At 47.0% G+C, this 14,458-nt stretch overlaps 1 protein-coding gene across 2 annotated transcripts in view; it reads left to right on the forward strand.

The window, feature by feature from the left end:
* Positions 1-14,458, forward strand: part of tie1 (tyrosine kinase with immunoglobulin-like and EGF-like domains 1) — a 135,897-nt gene that overhangs the window by 115,340 nt on the left and 6,099 nt on the right. For both annotated transcript variants that reach the window (XM_070886674.1, XM_070886675.1), the window contains 3 exons: positions 4,304-4,374; positions 12,561-12,601; positions 13,048-13,144. In XM_070886674.1, coding sequence (XP_070742775.1) covers positions 4,304-4,374; positions 12,561-12,601; positions 13,048-13,144 — 209 coding nt within the window. The remainder of the gene's footprint in view (positions 1-4,303; positions 4,375-12,560; positions 12,602-13,047; positions 13,145-14,458) is intronic.

Raw genomic sequence — 14,458 nt, forward strand, 5'->3', positions numbered from 1 at the left:
GCCTCCTCCGCTTGAGTATCTGCGCGGAGAACGACTTGACTATCACAAATACTCTATTCAGGCAGGCTGACAAGTACAAAACAACTTGGATGCACCCCAGGTCTAAGCAATGGCACATGATAGACCATGTCATTGTAAGAAGGCGAGACAGCAAGGATATAAAAATTACAAGAGCCATGCGGAGAGCAGAATGCTGGACAGATCACCGTCTAGTCAGATCCACTCTCCAGCTGTACACTGCTCCACTTCAGCGCAAGCATCCAAAACCAAGCAGAAGTGCCTTTAACACAGCTAGGCTGAAACATCAATGCTACCGTGAGCAGTTCCAGGATGACCTCGATAACAGGCTGATGTCTCACGGACCGCTCTTCGGCAACACCACACAGAAGTGGACAAAGTTCAAACAGATGGTGACAGACTCAGCAAAGACAACTCTTGGAATTAAAAAGAAGGTACACCAAGACTTGTTCAATGAAAACAACGTTGAGATCTGCAAGACGCTGGATGAAAAGAAAAAAGCATACCTAGAATGGCAAAATGACCCTTCCCCAATTTCCAAGAGGGACCGCTACAGACACATGCAGAGCAAAGCACAAAGAGACCTTCGCCAGATGCAAGATAAATGGTGGCAGACGAAAGCAGAGGAAGTGGAACATTATGCTGAAACTCACAATACAAAGATGTTCTTCAGCGCCATCAAGTCAGTCTATGGACCATCAAAACCCAGCACTACTCCACTCCTTTCAGCAGATGGCAGCACTTTGATCAAAGCCAGGACTGGCAAAAATGAGAGGTGGAGAGAACACTTCAGTAATCTTCTTAATCGACCTTCAACAGTGAACAAAGAAACACTTGACTCCATACCCCAACAACCTATCAAAGAAGATCTTGATCTTCCTCCCAGCATGGACGAAGTAAAGAAAGCCATCAACCAGATGAGTACTGGAAAAGCTCCAGGAAAGAATGGAATCCCTGCCGAAATCTACAAGGCAGTAGGCCCAGCAACTCTCGAGGCCTTTCATGACATAATAACTAGCATCTGGGAAGATGAAGACATGCCACAGGACTTCCATGACGCTGTGATAATTTCCCTCTACAAGAATAAGGGCAACAAAGCAGACTGTGGCAACCACAGGGGAATATCGCTTCTGTCCATTGCTGGGAAGATCATCGCCCGCATAGTATTGAACCGACTCCTAGCTAGTGTCTCGGAAGTAAATCTTCCAGAAACACAATTTGGCTTTCGGTCTGGTCGGAGCACAGTGGACATGATCTTTGCACTCAGACAAGTGCAGAAGAAGTGCATTGAGCAGAACATGGACCTGTACGCCGTATTTATTGACCTCACCAAGGCCTTTGATACTGTCAACAGAGCAGCGCTGTGGTCAATCTTGATGAAACTTGGGTGCCCAAGGAAGTTTGTCCACATCATCGAGCTGTTTCATGACAACATGACAGGTGAAGTGCTCTCAGACGGCACAACCACAACCCCATTTGCTATCTCAAATGGAGTGAAACAAGGTTGTGTACTCGCTCCAGTTCTGTTCAACCTATTCTTTACCTGCGTCTTGAACTATGCCATAAAAGACTTGGAGTTTGGGGTCTACCTGAAATATCGATTAGATGGTTCAGTTCGACCTCCGCCACCTTGCTGCAAAGACCACAGTACGGAAACGACTCATCCTAGAGGCACTTTTTGCTGACGACTGCGCCCTTATGGCACACAAGGAGAGTGACCTACAATTCATACTCAGCAAATTTGCTGAGGCAACAGAATTATTTGGCCTAACCATCAGCCTTAGTAAAACCAAGGTTCTCTATCAGCCTGCCCCTGGCACCACAGCACCTGCTCCCACAGTCTTCATTGGTAGTATACAACTAAAGTCAGTGGACAGCTTCAAGTACCTTGGCAGCACCATATCAAGTGATGGGTCCTTGGACAAGGAGATTGATGCAAGGATCTGTAAAGCCAGCCAGGCACTTGGTCACTTGCGCACTAAGGTGTTGAGTTACCACCACATCCGACTGTCAACTAAACTATTGGTGTATAGAGCAGTCGTTCTCTCATCTCTCCTTTATGGATGTGAGACCTGGACACCCTACAAGCGTCACATCAAAAAGTTGGAAGCTTTCCATATGCGCAGTCTCAGATCTATACTCCCCATACACTGGCAAGACCGGGTGTCAAACTTTGAGGTTCTGGAGAGAGCACAATCAACTAGCATCATGCGATCATGCGAGCCCAGTTCCGGTGGGCTGGACATGTCATCCGCATGGATGAGTCAAGGATCCCTCATCAGCTTCTTCACGGCGAGCTCTGTGAAGGTCGAAGACACCAGGGGCACCCCCGCAAGTGCTACAAAGATTGCATCAAGGCTAACCTCCAGTACTGTGGCATCCGACCAAAGGACCTCAAGAATACAGCAGCTAATAAAATCCAGTGGTGAACCCTCACGAGGACTGCCTGCCAGACTTTTGAAGAAAGCCGATGTCAACGCTTGCGGGACACGAGATAGACGACATCAGGTGGCAGTACTGTCAGCATCAGGCACATCGAACTTCCCTTGTCCGACGTGCAAGAGACTATGTGCATCTAGAATTGGCCTATACAGCCACTTGAAGACACATGCCATTGATGATTAGCACATCAACGTCTTTGTTGGATACGACAGACTACCAAGAAATAGTTGGGGTCGCATCATTGATCCCTGTGGCACCCCACTACTTACTGATTGCTAACCCGAGAATGAACCAATTATCCCGACTCTCTGTTTTCTGTTATCTAATCCTCTATCCATGCTAACATATTACCCCAACCCCATGAACTTTTATCTTGTGCAGTAACCTTTTATGTGGCACTTTGTCAAATGCCTTCTGGAAGTCCAAATACACCACATCCACTGGTTCCCCTTTATCCAACCTGTTCGTTACATCCTCAAAGAATTCCAGCAAATTTGTCAAACATGACTTCCCCTTCATAAATCCATGCTGACTCTGCTTATAATGTTTTTTCAAATGTCTTGTTACTGCTTCTTTAATAATGGACTCCAACATTTTCCCAACCTCAGATGTTAGGCTAACTGGTCAAAAGTTTCCTGCTTTTTATCTGCCTCCTTTTTTAAATAGGGGTGTTACATTTGAAGTTTTCCAATCTGCTGGGACCTCCCCAGAATCCAGAGAATTTTGGTAAATTACAACCAATGAATCCACTATGCCTGTCGCTACTTCTCTTAAGACCCTAGGATGCAAGCCATCAGATCCAGGGGATTTATCCACCTTTAGTCCCATTATCTTACTGAGTATCACCTCCTTAGTGATTGAGATTGTGTTACGTTCCTCTCCCCCTATAGCCCCTTGACTATCCACTGTTGGGAATTTTTTTGTGTCCTCTACCATAAAGACTGATACAAAGTATTTGTTCAGAGTTTCTGCCATCTGCATGTTCCCCATCACTAATTCCCTGGTCTTATCCTCTAAGGGACCAACATTTACTTTAGCCACTCTTTTCCTTTTTATATACCTGTAGAAACTCTTGCTATCTGTTTTTATATTTTGTGCTAGTTTACTTTCAGAGTCTATCTTCCCTTTCTTAATTGTTTTTTTATTGTTCTTTTCTGGCTTTTAAAAGCTTCCCAGTCTTCTGTCCTCCCACTAGTTTTGGAGACATTGTATAACCTTGTTTTTAATTGGATACCATCCTTTATTTCTTTAGTTGCCCACCTTTTCTTTTAACCCTTTCCTCCTCACTGGAATATATTTTTCTTGAGAGTTATGAAATATCTCCTTAAATGTATGCCACTGTTCATCAACCATCCTACACTTTAATCTATTTTCCCAGTCCACTTTAGCCAACTCTGCCCTCATACCTTTATAGTCTCCTTTATTTAAGCTTAGTGCGCTGGTTTGAGATCCAACTTTCTCGCCCTCCATCTGAATTTGAAATTCAACCATGCTATGATCACTCATTACAAGGGGATTTTTACTCAAAGATTGTTTATTAATCCTGTCTCATTACCACAGGACCAGATCTAAGGTAGCCTGCCTCCTGTTTGGTTCCGTTACATACTGCTCAAGGAACCCTACCCTTATGCATTCTATGAACTCTTCCTCAAGGCTACCCTGACCAATTTGATTTGTCCAATCAATATGGAGGTTAAAATCACCCGTGATTATTGCTGTTCCCTTTTTACAAGCGCTCACTATTTCTTGGTTTATACTCCGACCAACAAGAGTTGCTACTGTTAATTCTTCTGTAATTAACTTTATTTGGGACACTATTTTTTTCCCTCTGCTAATTGTTTAGGGGCGGCTCCCAGTGCGATGGATGGCAATCGAATCCTTGAACTACAGTGTCTATACAACAAAAAGTGATGTGTGAGTAAACAATAATTAGGAAATGGATTTTGGAGTAGTTCTGTTCATGTCCTTTGAATATATTACTCATTAATGTGCTCATGCAACCAATGGCATCTGATCTGGGGAGAAATCTTCTGAAGGAAAACAGGACTTAACAATCTTCGAACAGAATCTTGGGAATGTGCTGCATTGAAACATCTGGGGAGAAACTTTCAACTTTGTGGAGTGCAGGCGGGCATTAAACAGGTACCCATTATACACCTGGCCCGATTCGCCTTTCTAAACAGAAAGTAAGGTTGGGTGGAGAGTCTTAACGGGCGGCCAATCTGATACTGCCCGTTTAACACTGAAATTGAAAGCTGCACCCATGATTTCTAAGAATGCAGTTTTGTTAGTTGCGAAGAAAAATAGTTTCCCTATTATTACTAAAGGAAGAATTCCCTACCTGGCTCGTACTGATATCAAACCAATAGAAATAAACTATGATTTTTAAACATTTTTAATAGCATTTTATTTATTAGTTTTGTACATTCATAAGTATTGATGAGGTTGCAGATTATTCTGTATTTATACAACAAGCAATTCCATTTTTTAATTTAACAGAAAGCGTATTGAAATCAACCCCCTGTCAATGCATGCATACAGAAGAAAGAGAAACAGAACTGTTTAAGGCAGTGATAACTGGCACAAGGCCATCCTTCTTCAGAGTGTCTCTTGGCACCACTGTGTCAGCCAGTGAGTTGAAGGTGGGGCAGGACTCACAGCAGGTCTCACAGCAAACAGTTTATTTTACAGCAAACAAAATCTATTTACTCAGAAAATGGAGTCTATTAAAATAGGGCACGGCAGCAGTCTACAGAGTCTATTTAAAAAGAGTCGCTACGAACTACAACTCGTGACCGAAACTACAGCAACTTCTCCCGGTAAAAACAGGGTGATTTCTCCAGCAAAATGCAGCGAGCAGAGGATAGTTACATAATACAGACTGTGTAAGGAAAATCAATCCCAGCCACTTGCAGCAGTGCGGTCTCCAGGTGTGATCGACGGGGAATGACCTAATCATCTCCATTCTGGCCAGGAATAGTGGTGTCGCTATATGCAGCCATCCTTCTTTGCCACCTGATATTGTTTGTGAAAGTGCTTCCGCTCCCACCTCTGCACCCATCCAAGTTTCCTTCCAGAATTGACGATACACTTTAAAAAGGGAAAGAGGAGTACAGTTGTATCATTATCATTCAGCCCCAGGGAGATAGATCCCGGCCGTCCCTGCTGCTCGGCTGTAGCATGGTTCTGGTCATCTCCGTCACTGGGCCACAAACAGGTTCTTGTGCTTCACCACATTTGTTTTACAACACAGTGCACCACAGCAAGGTTTGCATGTAGCTACTAACTACTAGTGGTTACAAGATCACCTGATAGTGACAGATGAAGAAGGCCATTCAGCCCATCTTAATTTGTCCATTCAGAAAGACCCCACCTCTCCCAATTTCAGCATCTAATTGTTTCTTAAATGATTCCAGGATTTTTGCTTACTGCATCTGGCAGTTCATTCCATGTGCTGATCATACTTTATGCAAAGAACTTCCAGATACCAGTTTTACTTTTTACTAGTTTTATCCTGATAGTTGTATCCTTTCAATTCTGGTAACATCCTTGTAAATATGTTCTGCACTTTTTCCAGTGCTTCAGTATGCAGACCAGACCCAGGGAAATAGATCCACAGTACTCCAAGTGTGATCGAATCAAGATACTATATAAATGTAACATTACCTTCCTCATTTTGGATGAACCTCAGTACTTTGTTTGCTCTCTTTATGCCCTTTATGACCTTATCCCTTTCCTAAACTACAGAATATTACTCTGCATCCCGAACTTTGAGTTTTGAGGCAATCCTGGCATACGTGGCCTTTATGGTCCTTATATTATTTCTCCCTCTCTCTGTGTGTCGTTTACCCCTAGGTGGACTACTATCATTGGATCCCTTGCTGCCTCTTTCAGTTAACCTTCTAAGCTATCCTCAATATATACTGTTGTAGTTCCTGGTAAGCAGCTCAAAATCCTACAGGTATCGTCTTTATAGAATACCTGGCTAGCTACTTTCCTAAAAAAGAATCCCCCAAAGACTACTGTTATTCTGTCACCTGTAAACTGTGTCTTAGTCCAGGCTGTCCTCTCTGGTTTTCTTGCTGCCTTTTCTTCTAAGACTTATTTTCCTGATGATCACCATCTTATTTGTCATGTATTTCACCATCTTGCAATGACTATAGGTATGAAACTGTAACTCATGCATACTGTACCTGTACCCTTGTAATGCACACCCTGACCACAGGGAGTGAGCTCCTCACCTGGGCTTCCAAGTATAAAAGGGGAGGCCCACCCAGGATCAGCACTCTTCAATCCTGGGAATAAAGTGAAGGTCACAGAGTGACCGTGTCTGATATATCCATGCCTCGTGTGAGTTGTAACAAGGTGCAGAGACACTACATCTGGTGACGAGAATCGGGAATCACCGAACCACGAGGATGGCCACCGGCAGCACAGAGGAATGCTATTGTGTGGGTGAGGACTGGGACGACTTTGTGGAAAGACTCCAGCAGAGCTTTGTCACAAAGGACTGGCTGGACGAGGCAGCAGCTGACAAGCGGAGGGCGCATCTATTGACCAGCTGTGGTCCACAGACATATGCACTGATGCAAGACCTGCTCGCACCCCAAAAGCCAGCGGACAAGTCCTTCGAAGAGCTCAGCCAGCTGATCAGTGAGCATTTCAAGCCAGCAAGTAGTGTACACATGGCCTGGCACCGGTTCTAACCATCGGCATTGGGAGGGTCAAAACATCTCGGACTGCATGGCGGAACTGCGGCGTTTGGCCAGTCTCTCTAAGTTCTCTGATGCCTGCAGGGGGGGGATGTTAAGGGACTTTTTCATCAAGGGCATTAATCATGCCGGCATTTTCAGGAAGCTCATAAAGACTAAGGATTTGACTTTAGAAGGGGCAGCGTTGATAGCTCAGACCTTCATGGCAGGGGAAGAGGAGACTAAGCTAATTTACACACATAGCCCTGGTTTCAATGTTGCGATGAACCAGAGAGCTAATATTGTAAAAAGGACACAGAACCCCACAGGCAAGCAAGGGCAATTCAACACCGTCCAGGCAGCAACTAGCTCCAGGGTGGGCCTGCAACAGGGATAATGGAAAAGGGATCGGCAATTCATGCTATCATGAGGAACAATGCATCCTGTGGTGGGACAATTAACACCCTCCATCAGAGTGCTTAGAAACAGCCAAACGAGCCATCAGAGAGGAATGCCTGGGAATAGCCCTTTTGTTAACAGCAATCTCAGCTCATGTTGGAGATGTGGGGGCAAACACACTGCAACAATCTGCAGGTTCCAACTTTACACCTGTAGGATTTGTAATGTCAAGGAAAACCTGGCCAGGATGTGCAAAAAGGCAGTAGCGAGGCTAGTCTGCGAGACAGACGAACCAGACGAGGGGTCTGAAATGCAGGATGAGGCCTGGGGAACAACCATGGATGCTGAAGTTCAGAGAGTTCATGTGGCCGACGTCCACTGCTCATAAACCAAAATGCCACCCATGATGATGAAAGTCTTACTGAATGGCATCCCGGTGCACAAGGAGCTGGATACCGGAGCTAGCCAGTTCCTCATGAGCGCCGAACAATTTGAGAGACTATGCCCACACGGAGCTAGCAGGCCCAAATTGGAACACATTGAGACGCAGCTACGTACGTGCACCAAAGAGATCATCCCAGTGCTGGGCAGTGCAAATTTGGTGGTAACGCATAATGGATCACAGAACCGGCTGTCACTCTGGATTGTTCCAGGAAATGGCCCCACGCTCTTGGGGAGGAGTTGGCTAGCTGAGATTAATTGGAAATGGGGGGATGTGCACGCCATTTCATCTGTGGAGCGAAGTTCATGCTCGCAGGTATTGCAAAAATTTGAGTCACTCTTTCAACCCGGTGTCAGAACGTTCGAGGGCACCAAAGTAGTGATACGCATCACTCCGGCCGCCAGACCAGTGCACCACAAAGCCAGAGCGGTGCCGTACGTGATGTGTGAAAAAATTGAAAGTGAACTGGACAGGCTGCTCAGAGAGGGCATAATTTTGCCCATTGAATTCAGCGACTGGGCAAGTCCCATTGTTCCCGTCCTCAAAGCAGATGGCTCGGTTAGGATTTGTGGCGACTACAAAGCCACCATCAACCGAGTGTCGCTGCAAGACCAATACCCGCTCCCGAGAGCGGAGGACCTTTTTGCCACGCTGGCAGGTGGTAAGCTGTTCACGAAGCTGGACCTCACTTCGGCCTACATGACTCAGGAACTGGCTGAAGAATCCAAGTTTCTGACCACCATCACGACACACAAAGCATTATTTGTTTACAATAGGTGCCCGTTTGGCATTCGTTCGGCAGCGGCTATCTTTCAGCGAAACATGGAAAGCTTGCTCAAATCCATCCCTGGAACGATCGTGTTCCAAGACGACATCCTTATAACGGGTCGAGACACTGAGGAACATCTCCCGAACCTGGAGGAGGTGCTACGCCGATTGGAACGGGTAGGCCTGCGGCTGAAAAAGGCCAAGTGCGTGTTTTTGGCCCCAGAGGTCGAGTTCCTGGGCAGGAGGGTTGCCGCAGACAGGATCCGGCCCACTGAATCAAAAACTGAGGCGATTCGCCGGGCACCCAGGCCCGGCAACACGTCGGAGTTGCGATCATTCCTGGGACTCTTGAACTATTTTGGGAACTTCCTGCCGAACTTAAGCACATTGTTGGAGCCGTTACATAAGCTCCTCCGTAAAGGTTGTGAATGGTCTTGGGGGGATTGTCAAGAACGGGCTTTCAATAAGGCGAGGAACCTGCTGTGTTCCAACAAACTGTTGACTTTGTATGACCCCCGTAAAAAAACTGGTTTTAACATGGGATGCGTCATCCTACGGGGTTGGGTGTGCTTTGCAGCAGGGTAACGATGACGGCCGACTCCAGCTGGTGGCTTACGCCTCCAGGTCGCTCTCCCAGGCAGAGCGTGGATATGGCATGGTCGAGAAGGAGGCAATCGCGTATGTGTACGGTGTGAAAAAGATGCACCAGTACCTTTTCGGTAGACGGTTCGAGCTAGAGACGGACCACAAGCCATTAACATCCCTGTTGTCCGACAGCAAGGCTGTCAACGCTAATGCATCAGCTCGCATACAGCGATGAACCCTCACGCTGGCTGCGTATGACTACACCATATGGCACCGGCCAGGCACCGAAAATTGGGCTGACGCGCTCAGCAGGCTCCCATTGGCCACCACTGAGGGGGCGTCGGAGCAGAGCGCCGAGATGGTCATGGCCGTTGAGGCTTTTGACACTGCGGGCTCCCCCATCACAGCCCGACAGATCAAACTCTGGATCAACAGGGACCCCCTCCTATCCATGATAAAGAAATGTGTCCTGACTGGGGACTGGGTGCCCACACACAAGGTGTGCCCCGAGGTAGTCAGGCGATTTCAGAGACGGGTGGATGAACTCTCCGTCCAAGCCGACTGCCTATTATGGGGCAGCCGAGTGGTCATGTCCCAGAAAGGAAGGGAAGCGTTCATCAGGGAACTCCATGGCGAGCACCCTAGCATCGTGTTAATGAAGGCCATTGCCCGGTCACACGTGTGGTGGCCGGTGATTGACTCAGACCTGGAACACTGGGTTCACAGGTGTACGACGTGTGCCCAGTTGGGCAATGCCCCCAGTGAGGCCCCACTCAGCCCGTGGCCCTGGCCCACCAGGCCATGGTCACGTATTCATGTGGACTATGCGGGCCCGTTCATGGGAAAAATGTTCCTGATCGTTGTCGATGCATACTCGAAGCGGATCGAGTGCATCATATTGAACTCGTGCATGACATCCATCACCGTGGAGAGTCTGTGTACGGTTTTTGCGACCCACGGCTTGCCGTACATCCTGGTCAGCGATAATGGCCCATGTTTTACCAGCCAAAAATTCCAGGAGTTTATGTCAGGCAATGGGATCAAGCACGTCCGGACAGCGCCGTTCAAGCCGGCCTCCAATGGCCAAGCGGAACGGGCGGTCCAAGTCATAAAGCAGGGCATGCTACGCATCCAAGGACCCTCCCTTCAGTACCGCCTATCACACCTCCTGCTGGCCTACAGGTCCCGGCCACACTCGCTCACAGAAGTCCCGCCAGCGGAACTCCTCATGAAACGCATGCTCAAGACGGGGCTGTCCCTCATTCACCCAGCCCTGGCAGACATTGTTGAGGGCAAGCACCAGTCCCAAACCGAGCCCCATGATCGAGGCTCAAGGGGGAGGTGTATAGAAATAGATGACCCGGTATTTGTTCTTAGCCATGCTTTGAGGGCACCGTAATTGGCAAAGAAGGAAACAGGATCATGTTAAACAGGTCAAACTAAACAATGGGCAGATATGCCGCAAACACTTGGACCAAGTAAAGACAAGGTTCAGTGCAGACATGGAGGAACCGGAAGAAGAGCATGATGAGATAGCACCCACACCACTGCCAGCGCACAAGCAACAAAGACAGCCCTCAGCATGCACAGTCCCTGCGGCCAGCCTGGATAGGCCGGAATCACCTCAAGTGACCGAGACGTGTACTGAGGCTCAGCCACCAGAGCCACAACTGCGGCGCTCCATGAGAGAGCGCGACCACCCGATAGACTTAACTTCTGAAACTAAAAGACCTAAGGGGGGAGGTGATGCCATGTATTTCACCATCTTGCAATGACTATAAGTATGTAACTGTAACTCATGCATACTGTACCTGTACCCTTGTAATGCACACCCTGAGCACAGGGAGCGAGCTCCTCACCTGGGCTTCCAGGTATAAAAGGGGAGGCCCCACCCAGGATCAGCATTCTTTAGTCCTGGAAATAAAGTGAAGGTCACAGAGTGACCGTGTCTGATATATCCATGCCTCATGTGAGTTTGTAACAAGGTGCAGAGGCACTACATTATTAAGTTATTGTTATCTTATTGAGTGACCCTCCCCCTCACCCAGGGGCATCATTTATCTTTAGTTTTGTACTTCAGCAGAATATATATCTAAGATAGGATTGACCTACTGCAATGATTAATTGCTGATGATGCAGAGTAGGTCTCCACTCCTGTGGAGTAGTTTCTATATTTTGTTATCAAGCTGATTCTACAGGAAATATGACTCTGTTCACTGATGCTCGCAGTCGGAACCATGCAAGTAAAGATAACTTTTCTCAGGAAGCAGCTTGTGTTCATTCAACCACAGTTTGCATCCAGTGGTGTGAGGCACAGATACTCAAAAATAAAACAAAATGTTTTCTGGATTTCAGGCCAATATAACTCCAACCACATGGATGCTGATTACAGGGCAGTCCTTTACCAGGATTCCAACAAAGAGTAATCCCTGAATAATCCCGAGCCATTGGACTTATGAGTCACTCGAATGAGTAGTAGGGAAAGCCTAGATTTTCTGCTTTTTAGACCCGAGTGGCTATTGGTGGACAGACTCAAATGGAAGTTTGTTATTTATAGCCAGTTTTTCGAGGTCATCTTATTAACGTTGCTTCATTATGGAGACTTGTTTTGGTGCAGGGAGCACCCGAATCATGTGAGGAAAATTGCACACAGGTGAAATTTTAAATATTATATTAAGGTGACAAAAATTCTGAAAGCCTTAAGAAAGCATTTCAACCTATTAGCAGCTCAAGCCGGAGTGCAGGGGACTCAGAAGTGACGGACATAAAATGAAGGGCAAGGAAACCCAAGGTGCAAACATGAGTGATGGAGCCCCCAATTCCCTGTGTGATGGCTGCTGAAGTGGGGGTGTTGCAGCATGATACAGGTCCTCTGTACCACTACCTGGTGCCATCCTCATACGTCAACACACATAGTGATACAAGCCATTCTAAAGGTGGTAACGCTTGTAAAAGAACCTGTTCTTTAAACTACGTAGCACATTACACAGCAAACAAATATAAACTAGGGACAAAATACTCAATTTTTGTCAAATGATTAGTTTCAGTTACTGCTCAGACCCATCAGGACAGTACTCCCCACTGTCAATGCCCGTTTACTGCTTGGAGCTGTTGGCTTACTGTTTGAGCTATTAGTGATCACCAGGGTGTTGAAATTCAATCTTGTGTCAATCAAATTGCAAATGGCTCACATATGAATTTTATCTTTTCCTCAGCTGGTCATTTGGAGTGTTGTTGTGGGAGATTGTCAGCCTTGGTAAGTGACATTAGCACGGTATTTCTGTAGTGTGCTGAAGAGTTGGTTTCTTTTGCGAGTGTGTGTGCCTCTCTGTCTCCTCTATGCTACTCTCTGTTTCCAACTTCTCTGTTTCTAAATCGCTTCACAATATCTTTGTAATGATTTTTCAACTGATCAGTGTCACTGCTGGGATGATACAGACACCCCTATATAATTTTACTAGCTCTTTATTTAAATTGAATTCAAATTCTCAAGCTGCCATGGTGGGATTTGAACTCATGTTCTCTGGGTTACTTGTCCAGTAATGTAACAATTACGCAAGAATAGTCTTCTCCCTTGCTCGTTTCAAACTTGCCGGTGGCCTGTATTATGAACCTTGTTCTTTTGCATAGGTTTCTTGATTGTAAAAAAATCTGCCCCATTTCTGTATTTCTGCTGTGCTAATTGCTGCCTGATTGTTGTAGGTGGAACACCGTATTGTGGAATGACATGTGCAGAACTCTATGAGAAATTACCGCAGGGCTTCCGACTGGAGAAACCCCTCAGCTGTGATGATGAAGTGTGAGTAATTACCTGCTGATCCTCTCACATTTCCAGTTGCCATGCTGACTCGGTAATCTCAACCTGAGCGGTTCTCACAAGATTTTTATCTCTTTAACTTCTTTCGGGGAAAAATTCAATATCGCCCCGTTTGGTGATGGTAACAATCAGGAGGCGCGAGATTTCGTACCAGGTGCTGAAGTCTAGTTCCTCTCAGAAATTTGGGTTAATGCCCCTGGAAGGAAGTAGACCCCTAAATCAAGCCCACTATCTTCCTGGGCCACCCCAGTGCGTCAGTTGACTGAGGAAGAGAGTGTTCGAGGATCAGGTCTTCGAATCTGGCAACAAGCTTATGTCCACAGGGCTGTAGTGATACCCGCCCTCCTGTATGGCTCAGAGACATGGACCTTATACAGCAGACACCACAAATCGCTGGAGAAATACCACCAACGATGTCGCTGCAAGATCCTGCAAATCCCCTGGGAGCACAGAAGCAACAACACTAGTGTCCTCGATCAGGTCAACATCCCCAGCATCGCAGCACTGACCACACTCGACCAGCTCCATTGTCCGCATGCCCGACACAAGATTCCCGAAGCAAGCGCTCTACTTGGATCTCCTACACGGCAAGCGATCCCCAGGTGGGCAGAGGAAACATTTCAAGGACACCCTCAAAACTTCTCTGATAAAATGCAACATCCCCACCGGCACCTGGGAATCCCTGGCCAAAGACCGCCCTAAGTGGAGGAAGAGCATCCGGCAGGGCACTGAGCACCTAGAGTCTCGTCGCCGAGAGCATGCAGAAATCAAGCGCAAGCAGCGGAAGGATCGTGCGGCAAACCAGACTCCCCACCCACCCTTTCCTTCAACCACTGTCTGCCTACCTGTGACAGAGACTGTAATTCCCATATTAGTCTGTTCAGTCACCTGAGAACTCACTTTTAGAGTGGAAGCAAGTCTTCCTCGATTCCGAGGGACTGCCTATGATGATGGGGCACTAATGGGGTGGACACCTCAGCCGTACTGCACACTGGGCCTTGTCTGAGGGGCCTTTCCCTCACTTAAAGGTAAGGGCCCATGCTGTCAACTCTGCAGAAGAAAATGGCACCTACCTGGCCCACCAGGGAGCAGGGGTGCTCCGCGATCAGCCCGGTATCAAGCAGAGTGCCAAGCTGAGCAATTGCAGCCAGGACCTTGCGAAACCTGATCAGCAATGGGAAAATAATCAGACGATTATAAGAAGATAAGAACATAAGAAATAGGAGCAGGAGTAGGCCCCTCGAGCCTGCTCCACCATTCAATATCATGGCTGATCTGATCATTGATTCAGCTCCA

The sequence above is a fragment of the Pristiophorus japonicus genome, chromosome 8, assembly GCF_044704955.1.
Source record: "Pristiophorus japonicus isolate sPriJap1 chromosome 8, sPriJap1.hap1, whole genome shotgun sequence".
Classification (NCBI taxonomy): Eukaryota; Metazoa; Chordata; class Chondrichthyes; family Pristiophoridae; genus Pristiophorus; species Pristiophorus japonicus.